Source organism: Aythya fuligula, chromosome Z (genome assembly GCF_009819795.1).
Source record: "Aythya fuligula isolate bAytFul2 chromosome Z, bAytFul2.pri, whole genome shotgun sequence".
Taxonomy (NCBI): domain Eukaryota; kingdom Metazoa; phylum Chordata; class Aves; order Anseriformes; family Anatidae; genus Aythya; species Aythya fuligula.
This window is the reverse complement of record NC_045593.1, coordinates 24,599,112-24,620,580: the sequence shown is the minus strand read 5'-3', so window position 1 is coordinate 24,620,580 and position 21,469 is coordinate 24,599,112. Positions and strand designations below refer to the sequence as shown.

At 42.1% G+C, this 21,469-nt stretch overlaps 1 protein-coding gene across 1 annotated transcript in view; it reads left to right on the top strand.

The window, feature by feature from the left end:
- Nucleotides 1–1,352: 1,352 nt before the first annotated feature.
- Nucleotides 1,353–21,469, top strand: part of CMYA5 (cardiomyopathy associated 5) — a 45,799-nt gene continuing 25,682 nt past the window's right edge. The window contains exons 1-5 of the mRNA XM_032205276.1: nucleotides 1,353–1,561; nucleotides 8,453–10,407; nucleotides 10,474–11,199; nucleotides 11,590–15,771; nucleotides 15,829–20,495. Coding sequence (XP_032061167.1) covers nucleotides 1,401–1,561; nucleotides 8,453–10,407; nucleotides 10,474–11,199; nucleotides 11,590–15,771; nucleotides 15,829–20,495 — 11,691 coding nt within the window. The 5' untranslated portion in view covers nucleotides 1,353–1,400. The remainder of the gene's footprint in view (nucleotides 1,562–8,452; nucleotides 10,408–10,473; nucleotides 11,200–11,589; nucleotides 15,772–15,828; nucleotides 20,496–21,469) is intronic.

Below are 21,469 nucleotides of genomic sequence, written 5' to 3'. Positions count from 1 at the left end.
ACCAGGCTGTAATGCTCATCTACCATACATACACTTTCTCTGCACTCACAATAAAATTTAGAGTTTAAGTTTAGTATGCATTTCAAGTACTCTTCTTTGAGAAATTACATTTTGACCTTGTGAATTGTGTACCACTGGTGTCAGTGGGTTGGTCAGGAGAACAGATTGCTTTTATACACACATGCTGTTTAGGAAGTATTTTACATCAGGTGAATTTGACAGTAAAGTTTTAATTTAGCACTGCAGAAAGATCTTGTACTTAGAAATACCTGCTTGGGTGTTTCTGTACTTAAAACACTAGGAAGAGTTCGCTGATTGCTTGACAACTGTCTTAGAACTAAAATTACTGAGATTAGAGTTGTGCTGGGTGTACAAACATTGTATATACCTGAAATAATTTGGAAGTTCTTCAGTTAGAATCTGAGCATAGATGCTTTTCTCTCCCTCTTTCATTTTTATTTTATTTTATTTTATTTTATTTTATTTTATTTTATTTTATTTTATTTTATTTTATTTTATTTTACTTTATTTTACTTTATTTTACTTTATTTTACTTTATTTTATTTTTGTTTTATTTGATTTCACTTCATTTTTATTATTTTTAAAGACTTTTTTTGGCTAGTGATTTGGAAGTGCTTCCATTTTGTTTGTGAAAACCACAGGCTTCTGAGTGAAAATGCAGAATGTTAAAGGACAAATGGGGCTTGACGTTAACTCTTCATGGTAATACGATTTGGTTTTGCTTTAAATTAGTATCAGTTCTAGTCCACCGGAAAAAGATACTTGAGATGCCCTGGGATTTAATACATCAGTTGATTTCGGGGTTCAAACATATGCCCTACATGTTGTTGAAATCAGCAGTGCACCCGATACCCCTCAGAGCACAGCATTAATTACTAAAGGTGCACATCCAAGTCACCCCCTGGGTAATCTCCTGTGACCTCTCTAGCTCCAGGAGGTCTTGCCTTGAGCCACCACATGTCCCCAGCTGGGCTCCACGCTGGAAATAGCATTTGGGCATGCCAAAAGCGCCTTTTTTTGCAGGGGCAGGAGAAAACACTCGCTTTGTTTGTGCCTCCCCCCACTCCAGCTCTTTAACCAGACCCACTTGGAGCAGCTTGGCCGGGGCTTGGGCCCCGTTCCCCAGCCCGTGGTGGCCTTTGCCTCTGGGGCGGCGTGCGGCCAGGCGGCCGCTGCCACGTGCCCTGGCACCCGGTTGGTGCTAGGACCCGGGGTGGGACCGGCAGCGAGTCGGTGCTGCAACTTCACTGCCTCTATTTAAAGACTGCCCTGAGTCAGGAGAAGCGAGAGCTGCTGGGGATGACAGTTGCTTCAGGCAACCCTGGGGAGGACAGGGTCGGGGGTAAAAATCACCGTCGAGGGCCTGAGCTAGAAAGGGCATGGAGGGGTACCGTGGCGCCGAGTGTGACCGGGCATCCGAGACCTCCTCCTTCATAGAGGATGAAGAAGAAGAGGAAGAGGAGGAGGAGGAGGAAGAAGAGGAGGAAGAAGAGGAGGAGGAGGCCGTGGACCCAGAGGAAGCAGAGGAGCTGAGTAACAGGTACTGCCTCCCCTGTGGGGGCTGCTGGCGGCCTCGCCTGACAGCACGGCCCTGTGGAGGTGAAGGTTTGGGCCTGGGCCCGGTTCGGTTCCTCTTCCCCCTTCCCACCCCTGCAGGGGCTCTTTGGCTGCTGCAGATATGAGGTGGGGGGTGTTTTGGGTGGGGATGGCCGTAATTAGGTTTTGTGCAGCAAGCGCCGGCTCTGAGTTCCCTGAAAGCTTTTCTATTTAAAGAGCCTCCGGCATGCCAGCTCAAGTGGCATCTCCCTCTGCTCCTCCCTTTCTGGCTGACTCTTTGTCACATTTCGATCTGAGACGTGCTGGAGATTTGCCTGTCGGAGAGAAAACGGTCAAATATGATAATGGTGCAGTTAAATTTGTTCCTTTTTTCTGCCTTCGCTCCCGTCCCTCCCTCATCAGTCATTTTGTTTCTCAAAAAAGTAAAACTTGTTCTACACACTCCACTAACAGGAGATCTCAGGAGATTTGTGGAGTGGAATGAGGTGTCATTTGATTTTTTGATTTTTTGATTTTTTTAACTCTTACGTGGAAGCTGTGGTTTTGTTTGTTTGTTTGTTTGTTTTTCCTAACACTGTGTTTCTGCTGTGAGGAAAATAAGAAGAGGGAACTTGGCCCAGCACACAATGTGGGGTGTTGGTCCCACACTGCATGTGGGGGCGTCTGCAGCTCAACTCACCCTAACGTCATCTTTGGCCATGCAAACGCTGTTGCTTTCATAAAGAGACAGAGAAGCCACTCCTTTGTACCAGGCTGCAAGGTTTCTGGAGCAAAGCCAACCAGTTCAGGGTGCATACTTCAGGAAGAACCGATAACATCACCGTTGACTGTTTAAGATATTTTCAGAAAGAACATTTATATGAAATTTTGGTCATACAGGACCTAAAACCAAAGTGCTGTGGAGCCATCCTGCATTTAGAAACTGCTCTGAGTATGAAAATGCAAAACATTTCTCATTTTCACTGAGCTTCACCAGGAGAGAAAGAGGTGGCCGAAGAGAGGTGGTGGGGCAGCATCTGTGCAGCCTAAACCACCCTGAGTCCTGCAGGAGTGAAATTTAAACAGGGAAACGTAGCTCAGGAGAGCTGGGAAAGTTCTGTGCTCTGAGAATGAAGAGCCAGTTTTCCAGAAAGGGGGGGATGCCTCCTGTAGGTAATGCTGCTTTTCTCCCAAGGGAGACGTTTACTCAGGTCCACACAGGCAGTGAGAGGGGTTACGTGACTATAAATGGTATTTACACCTGCGCATAGCTGTAACCTGACAAGAAAACCAGCTGAAGCTGGAGCTACTCACTGCAGACAGCTAAAACACAACAGCCTGGATTCTTTTTTAATGCTATCTGCAATTAAATGGCTAATAATAAAACTCAAATTGTAGAACACAGCAAGAGTAGGAATGGCTAACTTTTCCATTAAAGGAATGGAAATACATGCCTGTATGTAGCACTGCAGTTATTTACTGCTCACGATGGGAGGACGACTTCTCCTCAGGTGCCTGTTTGCAGCTCCCCACAGCTGTGACTTGCTGCTGGCTAGCAGCCTCTGCAACCAAAGCTCAGGCGTTGCATTGCAATGCTTAATTAAACCACAGAAATAATTCCCTTTAGCAGTCAGTTATATTACAAATTCCAGAGTTCATACCTACCCTTAACCATCTACTAATAAGAGAGATCAGAGCCTACCAGTGAGTTCTTTAACAGCTGTGCCCAGTGGTAACTGAGTATATAACTCCATTTGATTAGTTTAATTAGGGTAATTGAGATGCAAAATTTTGGTTTTGGCACATACATTAACTGCACTGGGCATTCAGAAATAGCTTATTAAAATTAAATAAAATGGATTCTTTAACAGCTTAAATTTTGCTATTGCAAATGTCAATGTGCTAGTAGAGTTTAAAGCCTTCTGCTATGCTCACTGCCTGGGCAAAATTCCTGGGAAGTACTGGCTAAGCAAGAACAGCAGGACGAAGCCCCTTCCATGTACTCACTGAGTCTGTAAGATAGTTATTGGTTGACAAACATTTTTTAAAGCCCCGGATGCAGAACATAATTTTCTGGTGTTTTGAAAACGTAGCTGAGAGGAGATGTAACCAATATGCAAACTTGGCTGAAGACAGCCTGTCCTGGCCCCTGTCGTCACTGATTTATTTTTAACAGCCCCAAGCTCTCTGCCGTTTTTGTGTTCCTCCTTTACATGCAGTTGAATGGCACCTGATTGTGCAACATTGCAGTCAGTGGGAAGTTCCCCATTGGCTCCTTCTATTTCCATCTTTCGAGCACGCAAATTCTCATTCCTATTTTATAAAAGAGTTATGCAACACAACGGCTGGCCCAAGGTCGGGAAGTGCTTCAGGGAGTGAAGCAGAAGAGTCTCGGTGTTCCCCTGCTCCCTTCACGTCACTGTACAAGCCCTGGCTGACCTGCACCACTTCCACATGTGTTCCTTTGCAGAAGTTATGGAGCTGGGCATAGTTTTTGCTGCAGCTTTTTTCATGCATGCCCCTTCCAGCAGAGAAGCCTGGCTTCTGCGTCTTGTTAATCCCCACCAGCTGCCTGAGCAACGAGCAGGTGTCTGTGTACAGGGCTCTGATAGCAAGCCAGGGTAAAGGTTTGGTTTTGTTTCCCTTCCATAGCACAGGTAAAACGCCAGCCAGCTATCAGACCCCCATGGGTTACTGAGAGCACTTCTGAGGACTAAGAAAATTATTCTTCCCTGATAGAAAGTGCTTTCCTGTTGGAAATGCACCAAGTAATTCATAAGTCTCTTTAGAGTGTTAAAAAAATGCATAAAGTTGCAGCAGAGCTTATGGCTTGCCCAAGAATTATGATGCCTGCACATAAAGCAGAAAAGTTCAGGTTTTACTAAGCTTTGTAATGTAATCTGTAAACAATTTGGTTTCCTATCACAGTTTGTTATGCAAGTAGTGAGACTAACACACGACATCAGAACCCAATATAAAGCTGGTGTAAGGCATCACATCCTGGTCAGTATAAATAACCCATTCATCTTCGGAAGGTTCATGCAATATTTTCTTGCCTTTGGGCATTTTGCTGTCTGAGACTAATGGCTCTTGACAGATGTCTTTATTTATTTTTTTTTTCCTAGTTCCATGTAGAATAAATCGTTTAAATAGCAAAAATATTTTCAAAGCGCTTGTTTTATATTTTAAGGCAAACAGCAAATATGAGTAGATCTTAATTTTTGTGCTGGTAACTGTGAGATTACAGTCTTGTTGTGGGAAGATAGCACCCAAGTGATTTGTGTACCTGCTAGAATACCTGAGCCTCTAACCGCTACGTGACACTTGAGCAGCTGCAGCACAGTTCTGCCTCTCATAACTTTCCCAACTGATTTCCTTTTGCAGAAAGGGAAGGTCTCAGGATGTGTCTTATAACATAAGGCAGGGCTTATGTTATAAGGGCTCTGCAGTCAATTTATGTGTGTTTCCAGGTAGCTGGAATGGGTGTGGGACTCTTTTTATCTATTTAGTGATGACCTAAGAAGGCCAGTTAATGGGGAGAAAGTCATGGAGTTCTGGAAATTCCATTTCCCACTCCCCCTATTTTCCTTTTTTTTTTCCCCCTTCTCATTTTTACATGAAGTAGTCATTCCACAGGAAGATATGAAGTTAACAGTAGGCTAATACATGAAAGGCTGGGTTTAAAATAATGAGTTTCTGGTAGTTCCTAATTCTCTTACCCTGCAGAAGGAAAAGGATGATCTATTGCCCTAGGAAATGCAGAGCAATAGGGAGACACAGTTGAGCATACAGATTGCTGTAGGGCGAAAGGGGCAGCATGGTGAAGGCAGAGACTGCAGGAATGCGCAGAACAAAATCACAGAAAAAGAACATGTTTCTTTCAGCTAGGATGGGAAGTTGGCCTAACCAATTTTTTTCTCCTTGCGCTGTGCTGCGGAGTTGTGGTAGGAGACTTTAGGAAATGAGAGACCTTGCCTGTGCAGGCCACTGCCACAGCTTGACATCCAGGACGTACAGGGACATCCTGGCATCTAGGGAGGTGAAAAGTCCTCCCCAGCATCATACGCAAGGGAGCATGAGCTCAGCCTGCCACGCTGGGCTAGAAATCTGAAATCCCAGCAGGCACAGCATGCAAGTTGTGGTGAGAGGCAGGAGACTGTGAGAAGCAGAAGAAGATAAGAAATCTCTGGGGTTTGGGCTATTACAACAGGAAGCACAAAACAGATTGTTGGTGTCTTCAAGAACTATAAAAGTTTTGAGCCAATGTCCTAGCGTGGAAATAACAGACTGGCTGGTTTGCCAACAAGATTGGGTGTGAAATGTCTGTTTGGAAAAAAGCAACGTTGTCTGATGTCCCTGGATGTCAGCACTTTCACATCTCTATTTATGCACCTGGAACATTGGGAATGTCTTTTTGCAATGGCAGACACTTCCAGTGACTAGAAGCCTACTGCTGTACAGCATACAAATTCTACAGAGAACTAGAGGAGCATTTGGAAGTATGTTGGATGAAAAAGCTTAAATTGTATGTCTTTCATTCTGGCTTAAAAATATAAAGCAGCAGCTCGTTGCGCTGCAGAGGAAGATGGACTGTGACTGCAACTTTGGAAAACAGAGGATGACTTGAATAATTGAAGCTCTTCGCATAGGCAGGGCCAGGGCAGCCTGTTCTTAATAACTAATACTAGATGAAGTGGGAGAGCTGCTCTATTCTGTGTGGGATTTTATTTAATAACACCAGTGCAGAGGAGAAGGTTAAAAAATATATGAGGGCTATTCAGAAGTTGAAAAATCTATAAAAAGATTAGGCTTCTGTTATTGTGGACTCAGATAGGACCTGAATGTACTTCCTTAGTACTAATGCTATGGATTTTATTTATTTATTTGCTTATGCTATGCCCAAGTCAACCCAATACCAAATCATGAAACAGGCAAAGGAAGAGGTAGCAGCAAAATTGATGCAGGTTTTGTTTGCTTTGTCTGTTCTTCCACACTATAAATCTTACCTATGAAGCTAGCCTTGCTAGGGAGTACCACACCTAGGCAGGTAATCAGCTGTCTATGCTGCTGTTTTAGTTTGGTTTTGCTTTGGTTTGTGGGCTGGGCATTGCATTATGTTTTGTTTTGGTTTGGTTTTGGTTTAGTTTGGTTTGGTGGTGTTTTGTTTGTTTGTTTTTGGCTAAGACACGATTATTTGTCATTGTACTGTCAGACTTAGACTCTGGGCATGACTCCAAGCTGTCCTACTAAGCACAACTTTCAGGCCAACCCAGTCACCACAACTGTCTTTAAGTCCTGTCACTGGACTTAAACAATGTGTTGTCCCACCACTGCCTGGTCAGGCTGTGTCCCATGGGTGACTTCAGTCTTTGGTTAGCACCAAACACATCAGAGATGGGACACAGTTTGCATGAACCTCAGCATGGGCCAGCCCAGGGCAGCTCTTGTGCTGTACTTTTACCTTTTAGGAGCAAAAGTTAGGGAAAGGTAACACCAGCAGTGCTGGAGGTATTAGCAGTATTAGATTTTTTTTTTTTTTTTAACCTTCTGGCAGGTACTGAGCAGTTTTGCTGAGTGACCTTTACGAATTCTTTATGGTTTGCAAAGTTCACTTGATGGAGAGATGATGGCTCTGCAGAATTGCCTTTTCTCCTCCCTCAGAGACCTTCGCCTCCTGGCATTTGCTCAGCACCCTGCAGAGCAGTGCTGAGAGCTCCACACCTGTGTTCCCCTTGCCTTGGGCACCCTTCTGGTCGTAGCTGGGTCATCACTTGCAGCACTCGGTGAGTCAGGTGCTGCAGCTCAGAGCCCGTGGTCAGGAGCCAGATTTCTTCACATTTGTGAAGCACTCTATCCGAATCACATACAAAGTGCTACAGAGGGCTTTGTGTAGCCATAGTTTTGCACTCTTCTGTGGGAGTGACCGAGGTCACCCCTCCTTCACCAGCTTTGCTCTGCTGAAGCCTCCACCTCTGCCAGCAGGCACCCTGCATTTCTTTCCCTCAGCTACTAACACAATTTCCCCCAATGAACTTCTACCTACTCCAGGAGTATGGGGGTTGAGTGTTATGATCGCTTTTTCTATGCTTTTTCAAAGTAAGTGTTGCAACCCTAGTAAGATATTTTTTTTTAAATAGCACCATGTTTCAATGTCTTATAATTGCTTTTGCTGTTTTTTACGTTCTTACACCTAAGACTGTTTTTTTTCCAAAGCTTCTCAGAAAACATTTCTTCATTTTTTCTTAAACTAAGATGAGATTTAATTGCAGCATGTGACAGTGTACTGTCACATGCATATCATAAGGTTTAAAGTTAGCTTTATAAAACACTGTTATTTCAGAATATTTAAATTGTTGAACATATTCTAAATTACTTTGTTAAATATGTAGAGTGCTTATACAGTGAAACATAGGTGAAGACAGTAACGAGCCAGATTTGCTACTCCTTTGCACATTATATCAAAGCAAATGTGGATGCTATTAAAATATTGACAGTATCTTATAAATGTTTAGTGCTAGGTTTAAATTATACTGTGAGATAATCAGGCACTGGAGAATAACCCCAGAATCCATTCAATCTCACACTGGCAAATCAAGGCCTGATCAAAGACTGCTTTTCCTGCATTGTCAAGAGCATTTAAACACCTCTCCTTTGGTGAACTAACCTTGCAACATGCACACTTAGAAAAATGCTTCTAAAGTACATTCGTCAGATGAAATATGACTTCGCTTCTGCTTGTGTTTCAAAATATATGCACATGCAGTATTTTTGAAAGTTTAAAAAACATTGTTGTTTTAGTGCACTGGATTTCATAGCAGTAATTTGATGTTATGTGATTTTATGGCATTTTTTTCCTTTTTTTTTCTTTCTTTTTTTTTTTTTTTTTCTTCTTCAGTTTAAAAGATCTTATCCAAAGTGAAGATGTGAAACCCAAGCTGCAGTACATCATGAATAACCCCTCCTTTTCTATGGTAACAGTTCAAAGTGAAGATAGTGGAATAACCTGGGAAACCAGCTCGAGCAGATGTTCTACTCCCTGGACCTCAGAAACTAGTACAACTTCTGATCTTTACAGTATGGAAAGTTCACCAGTAGGTTCTCCTCCAGGAAAAGTTATCTTTATCATGGATGAAGGTAAAATTGTTAGGAAAAGGAAGCGTAAACCTTCAAATAGGGTGCCATTGCCTACAACTCTCAAAGGAGGCCAGGGCAACAAAAAACGTGACTCTTCTGGAATGCAGAGACAAGAACCAAGAACTGTTCTAGGAGATGTGCAAGGCTCAGTGTTAAATGTTGAACAGATGGAAACACGAGATACAGATGAGGAAATGTTGGATGACAAAGAAGATCTGGAGAACATTGCAGAAGAACCAGTAAAACGTGCTCCAATAAGATCCATATTTAGAGAAAGCAGACTGAGAAAAGTAGGACCGATCCTTGGAGGACCAGTAAAAGCTAGAATTCAGCTGTTCAACTCCATTTTTGGAGGAACTGGGCCAGCCCCTGAAACACTAGAGAAAACTAGAATCCAAAGAAAGAGCTCAGTTTCAGGAGATTCTGAACAGTTCCTAGATACATCAGTAAAAGAAAGATTGCATCAGTTCAGTACATTTTCAGAAGCAACACATCCAAAACCTTTCCAGAGGATAAGCAGAAATCTTGAAACACCATCAGAAAGAAGAAGGAATCAAAGGCAGCAATCTGCAACATATCCAAGTCAAAGCTATTCTTCAGCAACACATCTTGAAAAACAACGTACTAATAAAGATGATATTTCAGTTAAAAATATTAAACCTACTAAAATGAATACACCAAGCAAATTTTCAAGCTCTGCTGAAAAAACAACTCTTCAGCATAAAGAAAGAACAGACAGACAGTCTCTACTGGAGACTCCAGATGAGGTACCAGGACAGTCAGTGAAGTCCTGCCCTCCTGAAGAAGCAAGGAAGCAGCAAAGTTTCTCCTATTCACCGGTGGCCAAAATGGCAATAACAGAGCAGTCGACATCCATTGCATTAGAGTCTGATGACAAATCAGAGAAACAAGTGCTGATTCCTTCAGCTGAAACTGCAAAAAAGAAAACAGAGCAATCACTGCTGACAGCATCAGATCTTCTGGATGAACCAAAGGAGCAGGAAACCCAGGCAAGTTCAGCACCACAGCCTGATTCAGCAGATAGACAAAGCACTGAACCTGTTTTGCCTACAGCATCAGCATCAGAACATCCTGAGAAGGAAATACAGAAGTCAGCAGTTCAGTCTTACTTACCTAGTTCTCCATCAGCTAAATTCAGATATTCCACTCTATCTGAAACAAGACAGGAGGATATTATTCCTCAGTCATCGGAGAGTGCACAATCAGAGTCTGAACATGTGCTTTTACCACATTCTGTAGATGAAACAGAGAAGAAAGAAACTGAGAGTCACTCGTCAGCAACTGCACAGTCAAAAACTGATCTTTCAGGTCCATTGGATTCCGTTAAAAAAATGGAGAGTCAAAGGACCCCAATACCAGAAATGCAAAATGTTCACTTACAGAAGCAAACAGAGTCAGAACAAGATTTCTCTACTCAGATAACAGAGGATGAAGGAGTTAAACTAAAATCACATATTCCTGAAAAGATAGATTCCAAATATCTTGGCATTTCCTATGCTGTTCGCACAGAAAAACAAGAAACCCAGAAAAGTTCCGTTGTGAATAAAGCAGTAGATATGGAGCACCCTGTTGTTTCCACTGAAGTAAACAATCAAGCAGAGAGTGCACAAATGGAGATGGAGAATCCAGACATCTCATACTCCAGTGAAGAAATGCTGGAATCAGAGAGTGTAAAACTGGAAACAGAGCATCCAGGCTTTTCTTATTCCAAGGATGACAGAGAAGAACTGGAGAGTGCACAGCTGGAGATGGAGCAGCCAGATATCTCTATTTCCAGGGAAGAAACAGAGGAAATGGAGAGTGCACAACATAAGACAGAGCATCCAGATTTTTCATATTCCAGAGAAGAAATGGAGGAATCAGAGAGTGCACAGCTGGAGATGGAGCAGCCAGATATCTCTATTTCCAGGGAAGAAACAGAGGAAATGGAGAGTGCACAACATAAGACAGAGCATCCAGATTTTTCATATTCCAGAGAAGAAATGGAGGAATCAGAGAGTGCACAGCTGGAGATGGAGCAGCCAGATTTTTCATATTCCAGGGAAGAAACAGAGGAATTGGAGGGTGCACAGCTGGAGATGGAGCAGCCAGACATCTCTATTTCCAGGGAAGAAACAGAGGAAATGGAGAGTGCACAACATAAGATGGAGCATCCAGATTTCTCATACTCCAGAGAAGAAATGGAGGAATCAGAGTGTGTACAGCTGGAGACAGAGCAGCCAGACTCCTCTCTTTCCAAAGAAGACACAGAAGAACCAGAGAGTGCACAACATAAAATGGCGCATCCAGATTTTTCATATTCCCAAGAAGAAATGGTGGAATCAGAGAGTGAACAGCAGGAAGATGAGCAGCCATATATTTCATATTCCAGAGAAGAAACTGAGGAATTGGAAAGTGCACAGCTAGAGACGGAGCAGCCAGACATCTCTCTTTCCAAGGAAGACACAGAAGAATCAGAGAGTGCACAACATAAGACAGATCATCCAGGTCTTTCATATTCCCAGGAAGAAATGCTGGAATCGGAGAGTACACAGCTGGACACAGAGTATCCAGGTCTTTCTTATACCAGGGAAGAAATGGTGGAATCAGGGAGTGCACAGCTGGAGATGGAGCAGCCAGACTTCTCTTTTTCCAGGGAAGAAACAGAAGAATTGGAGAATGTTCAATATAAGATGGAGCAGCCAGACTTTTCATATTCCAGAGAAGAAATGGTGGAATCAGAGAGTGCACAGCTGGAGCATCCAGACTTTTCATTTTCCAGGGAAGACACAGAGGAATTGGAGAGTGCACAGCTGGAGATGGAGCAGCCAGGCTTCTCTTTTTCCAGCGAAGAAACAGAAGAATTGGAGAATGCTCAACATAAGATGGTGCAGCCAGACTTTTCATATTCCAGAGAAGAAATGGTGGAATCAGGGAGTGCACAGCTGGAGCATCCAGACCTTTCATTTTCCAGAGAAGAAACAGAGGAATCAGAGAGTGCACAACTGGAGACAGAACATCAGGACTTTTCCTTTTACAAGGAAGAAACAGAAAGGCCAAAATCTGTTCCTATTGAACTAGAACACCCAGAGTCTTACTACCCTGAAGAAGCAGAACAAGAAAAAACAGCAAAACTTGAGCTGGAACCTTCAGTTTTATCGTGTTTGAGGGGAGAAGCAGAGAAAGAAAACACTACAGAACTTGACTCAGTACATCCAGATATATACGATTCCACTGGAGGAGCTGAGAAGCAGCAAATGGGGCATCTGAAAACAGGGCATTCAAATTTACCATATCCCATGGATAAAACAAAGCATCAAGCATTGGCACAAGTAGATTTGGACAGTTCTCTTTCCTCACATTTTGGTGACAAAGGAGAACAGTTGCAGCCTCTACAGCAGGATTCACAACTTGGAGGTACACTGTACTCACTTGGTAAGGCAGTACAAGGAGAAACTACTCAACTTGCTCAGTCAGAGCATCCAATTGTGTCATATTCTACTACAAAAGAACAACAGCATAAAACTTCACAGCTGAGGGCAGAAGGGGCAGGTACTTCATATTCCACTGACAAAACAGAACAGGAATTATTGCAACCAAGGCTGAAACATGCAGATGTCCCATATTCCCAGGGAGAAGCAGCACTGGAAGCTGTCCACAAAGACTTAGAAGGTCCAGGGTGGCCAAGTTCCATTAGTGAAGGAGAGCAAAATGAAAATGTACTACCCTCAGAAAACAGGGACCTGTCATTCACCACTGGAGACATAGTGCAAGAAGGAATAGATTCAGGATCATTATACTCCTCATGTTCAATTGACAGACCAAATTCTGGGGAAATGGCACAGCTGGAGCAGAAGGATTTATTTCCTTCCTATTCTGCTTCTGACAGTAAGCAACAGGGAACATCACCACTGGGTTTGGCGCAGTCAGATACATCTTATTCCTTTGGAAAAATGGAACAAGAAAAGACAGAACACAGAGAGCTGGAAGAGCTGGAAGAAGCCCAACCAAAAGCTACACAAATGGAATTGCAGCATTCAGATTTGTCAGAAACCTGGGGGAAAGCAGATTCACAAGACATAGACCAAATGGATTTGGCACAGCAAGAAACAGCTCAGCCAGAGTTAGCATGTCCTCTGCCATATACTTTCAGTGAACTAATGCAAGAAGAAATGCAAATGAAGCCAGCATACCCAGAACAGACATTTTATGTAAGTACAGGCATGCAGGAGGAGGTGACACAATGCAAATCAAAGCAACCACTTCTTTCATGTTTTACTGGGAAAATGGAACAAGATGAAGTAACACATCCAGAGCTGAAGCAAACATTGTTGCCCTCTTCCAGTGGAAAAGAGTCTCCACTGGAAATGGAAGTGAGTTCAGAATATCCAGATTTGTCATATTCCTCTCACAGACCTAAACAACAAAAAAAGTTTAAACATCCAACTTTGCCATTTAGTTCGAAGCAACAAGAAACTGCACCACTGGTGATGGAACATCCAGATTTTTCATGTACCACGGCTGAAGTGAAATCATATGATGCCATACAGCAGGAGTCAGAACTACACTCCATGGGAGAAATGCAACAAGAATCAGAGTATTTAGATTCTCCAGAAACCCTGAGTGGAGCACAAGATGAAGCCATGGAGGTGGAATCTAAATACACAAATTTGTCACGTTCCGTTGGTGAAGAAAAACAGCAAGAAACCGTACAGTTGGACTCAAAACATCCAGATATATCATTTTCCTTTGGTGAATCTGCAGAACAATCAACTCAAGAGTTTGAGTCAAAATGTAAAGATTTGCCTAAAGTGGCCAGAAAAAGAGCTTTACCAGGAATTGCACAAATCGACACAAAACATCCAGGTTTGACGTATTCCCTCAGCAAAGTTGAGAAGCCAGAAACTGCACAATCAGAAGTGAGACAAACTGACTTGTCACATTTCACCAATGAGGCAAACAAACCAGAAGCAATACTTTTGGATCAGAAACACAGAAAAATTTCTGTTGACAGAGAAAAGCATCAGCAAACCCCAAAACAACAGTTACAGCAAGAAAAGCTTTCATATTCTCCTGGCAACATGCAACAATTAAAATGTGCCCAAGAGGACTTGGAACAATCAGGTGTATCATTTCCCACTGACAGGCCAGTTGATAAAATGACCTTGCCAGGGACAGAACATGCTGATGTGATACATCCTCTGGATAAATCAGAGGTGCAACTAGAATCAGAGCAAGTGGGTTTAACTTACTCCCTTGGAAAACCTGAACAGAAAATGGTTCAGTCAGAAGTGGATATTTCACATTTGGCCCATTCTGTGGGCCAACGAGAATGTTCGGTAGAACAAGAAGAAACAGCAGAGCCAGGGCAGGGACATCCTGACTTGCTTTATTCAGTTTTCAAAGGAGAACTGAAAACTACAGAATTGAAACCTGAACATCCTAGTCTATCATGCTCCCTCAGGAAAGTAGAAGAAATAACACAACTGGAAGTGGAACAATTTGATGTGTTGCATGTCCATGACAAAACAGAGCTACATCCACCTGCTCAGCTGGAGCTGGGCCACAGAGTCTTGACATCCCCTGCTGACAAAGTGGGACAGCAAGACATGGCACATACAGACTTGGAACACCCTGATGAGGTGCAGTCTGTCAGCAGAACAGAGCATCCACCACCTGCAAAAGAGAAGCAAGGAGTTCCATGTGTATCACCTGACAGTGGAAAAGAAAAACAAAAAGGAATGGCAAAACCAGAGCTGGAGCATCCTGATTTATCATATTCCATTGATAAAACACAGCCAGAAAAAAATACACAACTGGGGATAGGAAAACCAGACTTATCATCTTGGCCTGGCAAAACAGAGCGAGCACAAACTGCTCAAGAGGAGCAGTCAAGCTTCTTCCATTCTTTCAAACAAGGAGAGAAAGCAAAGCCAGAACTGGGACATTCACAGTTATCTTATTCCGTTAGTGAGGCAGAACAAGAAACGCCACATAAGAAATCAATTCATTCAGATTTATCTGCTGGCGGATTAGAACACCATGAAGTTATGCAGCCAGAGACAGAAATAATGGATTTATCATGCTCAGTTGGTGAAACACAGCAAACTCAAATTGCCAAGCTGGATTTGGAATGTCCAGATTTATCACATTCCACTGGTGCTTTACAGCAACAAGAAGGAGTTCAACCAGAGCTGGAAAAGCCAGGTGATTTTTCATCATCTCTCAGCAAAGGGCAATGGGAAAGTGCAGGAATGCAGGCAGAACGCTCTGAGTTGCAGTACTCTGTTCAGAAAACAGAAGGACTACAAAATTCACAAGCAGAATCAGAATATGCAGATTTGTCATTCTCTGTTGGCACAGCAGAACCTCATAAAGCAATACAACCGGAGTTGGAAGAACTTGATTTGTTGCATTCTACTGTCAAAACAAAGCAATCATGGGCTGCTGCACTAGACCCTGAACATCCAGATGTCTCAGATGCCATGGCCAAAGCACTACAGCCTGATTTGTCCTCTTCCATTAGAAAAGAAAAGCAAAGTGCACAACTGGATTTCAAACAGGAGAGGGAAAGCCATATATTACACCCAGAGGAAAAAGCACGACTAAACTTAGAACAGCCAACATTGTCAAGTAGAACAGTGGAGCAACCAGAAAGGGCCTCAGTGGTAGGGGAGCTCCTGGACGTCTTGCATTCGTTTAGCAAAAAAGAGCAACAAGAAATGGCAAAACAAGAGTTGGAGCATTCAGGTTTATCATACTCTACTGATAAACCACAGAGAAAAGAAACACCACAGCTTGTGTTGGGACAAGCAGATTTATCATCTTGCCCTGGCAAGACAGAGCGAGCACAAACTGTTCAAGTGGAAACAGAACATCAGGACTTGCTACATTCACCTGGTAAAACACAGCGGCAAGGAACAGCACGACCAGAGGTTGAACATCCAGGTTTGTCATGTTCTATTGCCAAAGTAGAGCAGCCACAGGCTATGCAATGGGAATCAGAGCAGACTGTAACACCCCATCCCATTGTAAAAACAGAGCAACATGGAGTGGCACATCCAGAGCAGGAACTTCCCAGTTTACCATATTCCGTTTGTAAACCACTGTCACAAGAAAGGACAAAACTAGACATAGGACACCAAGATTTAACATATGCCCTTGGTAAAGCAGATGAAATACAAACTGTGCGAGGTGAACTGGAACATAGATCTTTGCAGTATTCTTCTGGCAAAACAGAACAAGAAATGATGTTGTCAGAGTTGCAACATAAACAGCTATCTTATCCAGTTAGAGAAATAGAAGAGGAAGCTACATATCAGAAATCAAACTATACAGATTTGTCACATTCCATTGGCCAAAAAGAGCACCATGGAATAGTACAACCAGAACTGGAAGAAATGGATTTATCCTATACAAGTGACAGGTCAGAAATCTCACAACCAGCCCAAATAGTACTGCAACAGCCAGAGGTTTTGGATTCTTTTGGCAAACTGGAGGAAAAAGCAATGGCCCAGCCTTCCATTTTGCACTCACATGGTGAAGAAAAGCAGGAACTAACTTCACAGTTAGACTCAATGCAGCCAGGTGTATCACATCTGCTTGGTAAAACAGAAATACAGGAAACTGCAGAAGAAGGGTTTGTGCCTTCTGATTTTTCATATTCTATGGGAAAAGCAGACCAGTTGCAAAGAGAACAAATGAAATTAAAATGTCCAGAATTGTCATATTCTCTTGGCAAACTAGAAACTCATGGAGTGAAACCATCGAGTTTAATGTACTCCTATGGCAAAGCAGAGCAGCCACAGGCTGCCCAGATGGAACATCCAGAGACACCATACTTCATGGGTGAAACAGAGCAAAAGGATGGGGCCCATCCTGAAGAGCAGTGTGTTAATTTGCAGTACTCTGTTGTTGAAGCAGAGCAACCAGAAACACCTTCTGTATTTTATACCCTTGGCAGGACTGGGGAGCAGGAAACTGCACAACCAAAGTTTGAACAACCTTTTTCAACCTCTACTGAACAAGCAGAAAAACATGAAATGGCTCTATTGAGAGCAGGACATTCAGAGAAGGGGGACACTGGGACTACTTCATCTCTAACTACTCAGTGGGAAACTGAACAAGATTTATCCTTTTCCACTGAGGAAGCAGCAAGCCCAAAAATTCAACCCTATTCATCTCCTACTGAAAAATCCGTGTCTGTTCCTCTGGGCGTTTCACATTCTGTTTCTAAAACAAAAATGGAAAGAAGTCTGAAGTCTTCACCTGTAGCTGGAGGCATGTCCCCTGAGCACTTAGATTTATCTCACACCCATTATAAAACAGAGCAGTCAGAAACTGCACAGCCTGTGTCAAGTTTCTTCTCTGCAAGAAAAGAAGTGGAGAATACAAGAATTCATCCACATTTGCATATGGCTGCATATTCAGAAGCTGAACATATAATTACATCTGAAGCAGAGAGAGAACAGACTCCACATTACTTCCACACAACTAAACAATTAGAATCTGAGCAATTAAATACATCATACTCTACAGATAAAACAGAAACTGTACAAGGTCAAGAGTATTTAACCGTACCTTCAAAACTGGAGACTGAACCTTCAGTTCCATTTTATTCAGTTGATGAAACATGTCAGCAAGAAATTCCACCTTATTCAAAACCTACCTCTGAGTATTTGGTTGCCAAGTGCTCCCTAGCTGAACACGAAAGGCAGAGCATGCTGCTGGTTACTCCCCAGTCTGCACAATCAGAGAGTAGATATGTAATTCCACCACATGATGAAACAGAATTGCAAAAAGATCAGCTATATTCACCTAAAACAGCAAGCTTGAATATAGCACAGATGGGGGATAAGTCCCTGTTGCACACACAAGAACAAGACGAGCAAAACCTCACAGAATACTTGTCATCAGAGCAGCTAAGAAGTCACCCCACATTCACTGCCAACCAGGATAAGCAAGAAATACAACCTGATGTGCAGAAGGTGCCGTCATTGATGAGCACAGAGTCAAAGGTGACTGCTGTAGCAGACCAGCAACCAATATCCTCAGATTCATTTGTTCCTTTTCATACTTCATCTGAAAAGTCAGTATCTGTGTCTTTCACTGGTGATAAAGAGAAAAAAAATATTTCATTATCTCTATCTAAAATAGTAGGTACATCTGGAAACCAAACAAAAAAAGAAGAGGAAAGACATGTAATGCAACCCTATTTGGCAGAACAGAAGTATACATCCTTAGAGCAAATGGGAGCTGTTTCACCAGATCTTGTTTATGAAGCTGTGACACACAAAATTCAGCATTCTTCTGGTGAACAGGACAGACTCTCTTCAGCAGAGTCAAAGTCTGTCTGCTCTAATTCTGATGAAAAGCCAAGTACAGACATTCCATCTTTTGATTTGGCTAGCTGGCTGGCAGAAGAGGTGAAAGCTCGTTCAATTCATCCTATTCGAGCTACAGAAGTAGACAAGCAAGGAATTCAACTTTCTCTGAAGGGAATTTCTGGCTTTGGATCAAAACAATTCCCAGCTGGAAGTTGTGCAGAACTTACAGTTCATGGCACTGCCGTCAATAAAGGAGATACATTTAGAGTTTCTGATTCAGTGTCCAGTGAAATTTCCCACAGAGTACCCTCAGAAACTGGTCACAGAATGCAAAGACATGATTTACTGTCTCCAAGAGCAGATAATCCAGGTGCAGACAAAGTTCCAAAGAGTGAAACTAAGTTTGGAAACCCTACAGAAAGGGAAGCAGTGCAACATCCACAGGTAGACAAAACGTCTAAAGTGCCTGAACATTATGTGACAAGAGAAGAGGAAGAAGTGGAACAAGCGAGTGCTGTAGAAGACACTCAGCATGAGCCAGAACCTACTGAACAAAAAGATCTATTTAATATAATTTCAGAAGGTTATGAAATACTCAATATTCATGCTCCTACACATATTTCTTCTGTTGATCAAGAAGAAAGTAAACACATGCCAGATAAACTAGAATACTTGGAAACAAATCCTTCATTTAAAAGAAAATTAGCTCATGATAGTCATAGTGCCTTAGCTTCTGGAACAACCACAGAAATTTCAGACAGCTCAATGTTGGGAAAGCCAGAAACCCATGAACAAAAAGAATTGGTCAAGAATGATGACACTGAGGAAACTGAAGAAACACAAAAGGAAAGTCCACTGTTGCCAGAAAGCAATACTGATGTGATATTGGATCCTGATAATGGTATGGCTGATATGGATTACTTTGAAAAGTACACCTTGATTGATGACAAATCCCCAGTTAAGCCACATTTTGAAAGACTGAGTTCATCATTTCCTGAGACAGAAGATCCTAATGAACCTGTGGAACAAGCCGCATCTTTTAAAGAAAGCACAGAGGCAGATACTTTGGAAGAGGAGTTTTCCCTGCTTGAGGATCTGGATGAAGTCTTTTATGGTACTGCAAAAGGAGAAAGCAAAATGCAGGCCTATGCAGCAGCTCCAGAATCTTTACCTCTGCAGAAATCAATTGACATTAGCAGTAAAAGAGTTACAAATATAGAAGATGAACGGAAGTCACCAGGAACCCCACTATTTGATTCAGAAGAAGGAGTGCTAGAACGATCTCTGTTTTTTCCAACATCAGTTGCTGCTGTTAACCCAGAGCTTCTAGAAGAGCCACCTGCTTTGTCATTTTTGTACAAGGATCTCTATGCAGAAGCAGTAGGAGAAAAGACAAAGGGTGAGACTCCATCTGATGAGGAGAGTGGAAATTCTAATGCATCTTTTCCTAGTAGAAATTCAGACACAGATGATGGAACAGGAATATATTTTGAAAAATACATTCTTAAAGATGAAATTCCAGGTAAGGTCTTAGATCATCAGGAGGATCAGATACCAGAGGATGAGTCTTTTAGTGGAGGAATTTCAGTTCAGAGTTATGAGGACAAGTACAAGTATAGCTCTGCTGGTGTTTTAGGAACTGAGATTCTGCCAGAAAGGGGTGTTGTGGAGACAGAGAAAGTCCAGGTTGATAGTGACATTAAAGCAACAATTTGTAAACCAATGCATGCCATTCCTTTTGGAAGAGAAGCAGTTCTTTCAGGTGCTAGAAGTGATACTACTGAACAAAGAGAAGAAGAAAATGTACCTGTAGAAACAACTGAGGAATTGCCAGAGCAAATGAGTCAAGAGTATAGCCAAATAATTGATTCTCAGGGAGCTGCACATCCGGAAGCTGGCAATAAGTGGGAAGAACAGCACAAAGTAACAGCAGTTCCTCAAATGGAAAAATATGTCCCGTATATCAGAACTCCTGTTGAAGACAGTGAAGATGATCAGTATACCCAGGAAAGTATCTCATGTGTTCCTACCGTTCAGCAAAGAGAGAAGACAGATTTGCAAAGAGAGCAGCAGCAGCACCCTGATGCTTATGAAGATCTTGCTGAGTCAATGGACTATGATGTGATTACACAAGAAGAACTGTTACAAGATGAAATATCATCTGAATTCACACATGAGGAGCTATTATTTGAAGACAGGGATTCTTTTGAGCATGTTGGGGATAGTTATGAATTTGTTAATGAACCAGAGCAAAGAACACCTGTTGAACTTGAAGATTCAGGCTTTGTGGTGATGTATCCCGAAAAATCAACGGCAAACATTCCTCAAGTTGAGAGTCCACAAAGAGAACTAAAGAAAGCGCAAACAGACACATATTGTTACCACTGCAAATGTCCAATATCTGCTATTGACAAGCTTTTTGGAGAACACAAAGACCATGAGGTCACAACACTAGATGATGCTGCAACCAAGATGAAGGTAAGAATTAATTTGTATGTGGAAGGAGATACTGAACCTAATTTCTCTAGGCCTCTTGTGTAGTCAGTGGAAAGGCCCAGAGAGCAGCCCAGAGACTGTAACAATATCTATAAAATAAAAGTTATTCCTAAACACAAGAGGTCTTGAAGGGAGAATATCCTATCATTAAGGTATTCTGTAGAGCCCTGGGCTTTCTAAGCCGATCTTATTTATTCAGCAGTTTGGATGACTATGTTTATACATAGCTGTTACCAGATTTTCCATCTTCTAGTCTTCTTGTCTGTGCATGTTCATCTGTTTTGTACATGTAGAGTAAGAAATGAGAAGATATTTCTGTAAAGAGAATTTTAGTAACAGCAGCTCATTTCAATTGACGAGGTACAGAAACCTCAATATGCAGGGACTACCATCATCATAAAACGTTCTCCACTCCAGTTATGTGTGTTGCTGCTTGGATATGTTAGACTAGTTACAGAGTTCGTGCTGTAAATTTTTATTGAACCCCCATCCTCATTTTCTGTTCAGTTCATGTTCATCACCTCAGTATCATTTTAGTTATACCACAGGTAAGTTTTGCAATTCCTACTTCTTTCCACTATTTCTAAGCTGTACTACTGTAAAAGACAGATGGAAATGTGTCCCATTTCAAAATAGTACACCTTTGCTATCAACACTAGAGAAAATGCTGTTTTTTTTGTGGAAGCTCATTTGTTACTTAATTGCAGTTCTGCTCGTGAAGACTGCATGCATGTGATGTTTCACTTTTCCCATATCAGATTTTTATATATAAATATACAGATGTTCCTTTCTTGTTTAGCAGCAGTTTAATCTCACCCCAGTGTCTGAAATGTGAAGTCTCTTTTCTAGCAAAGGTTCAGTTGTCCACAATTCAGATTTAGTGAAATTTCCTTAAAATTTCAGAAGGGTTTATATTGCTGGTATTTCTGTTACTTTTATGTATATAAGAAAGAGAA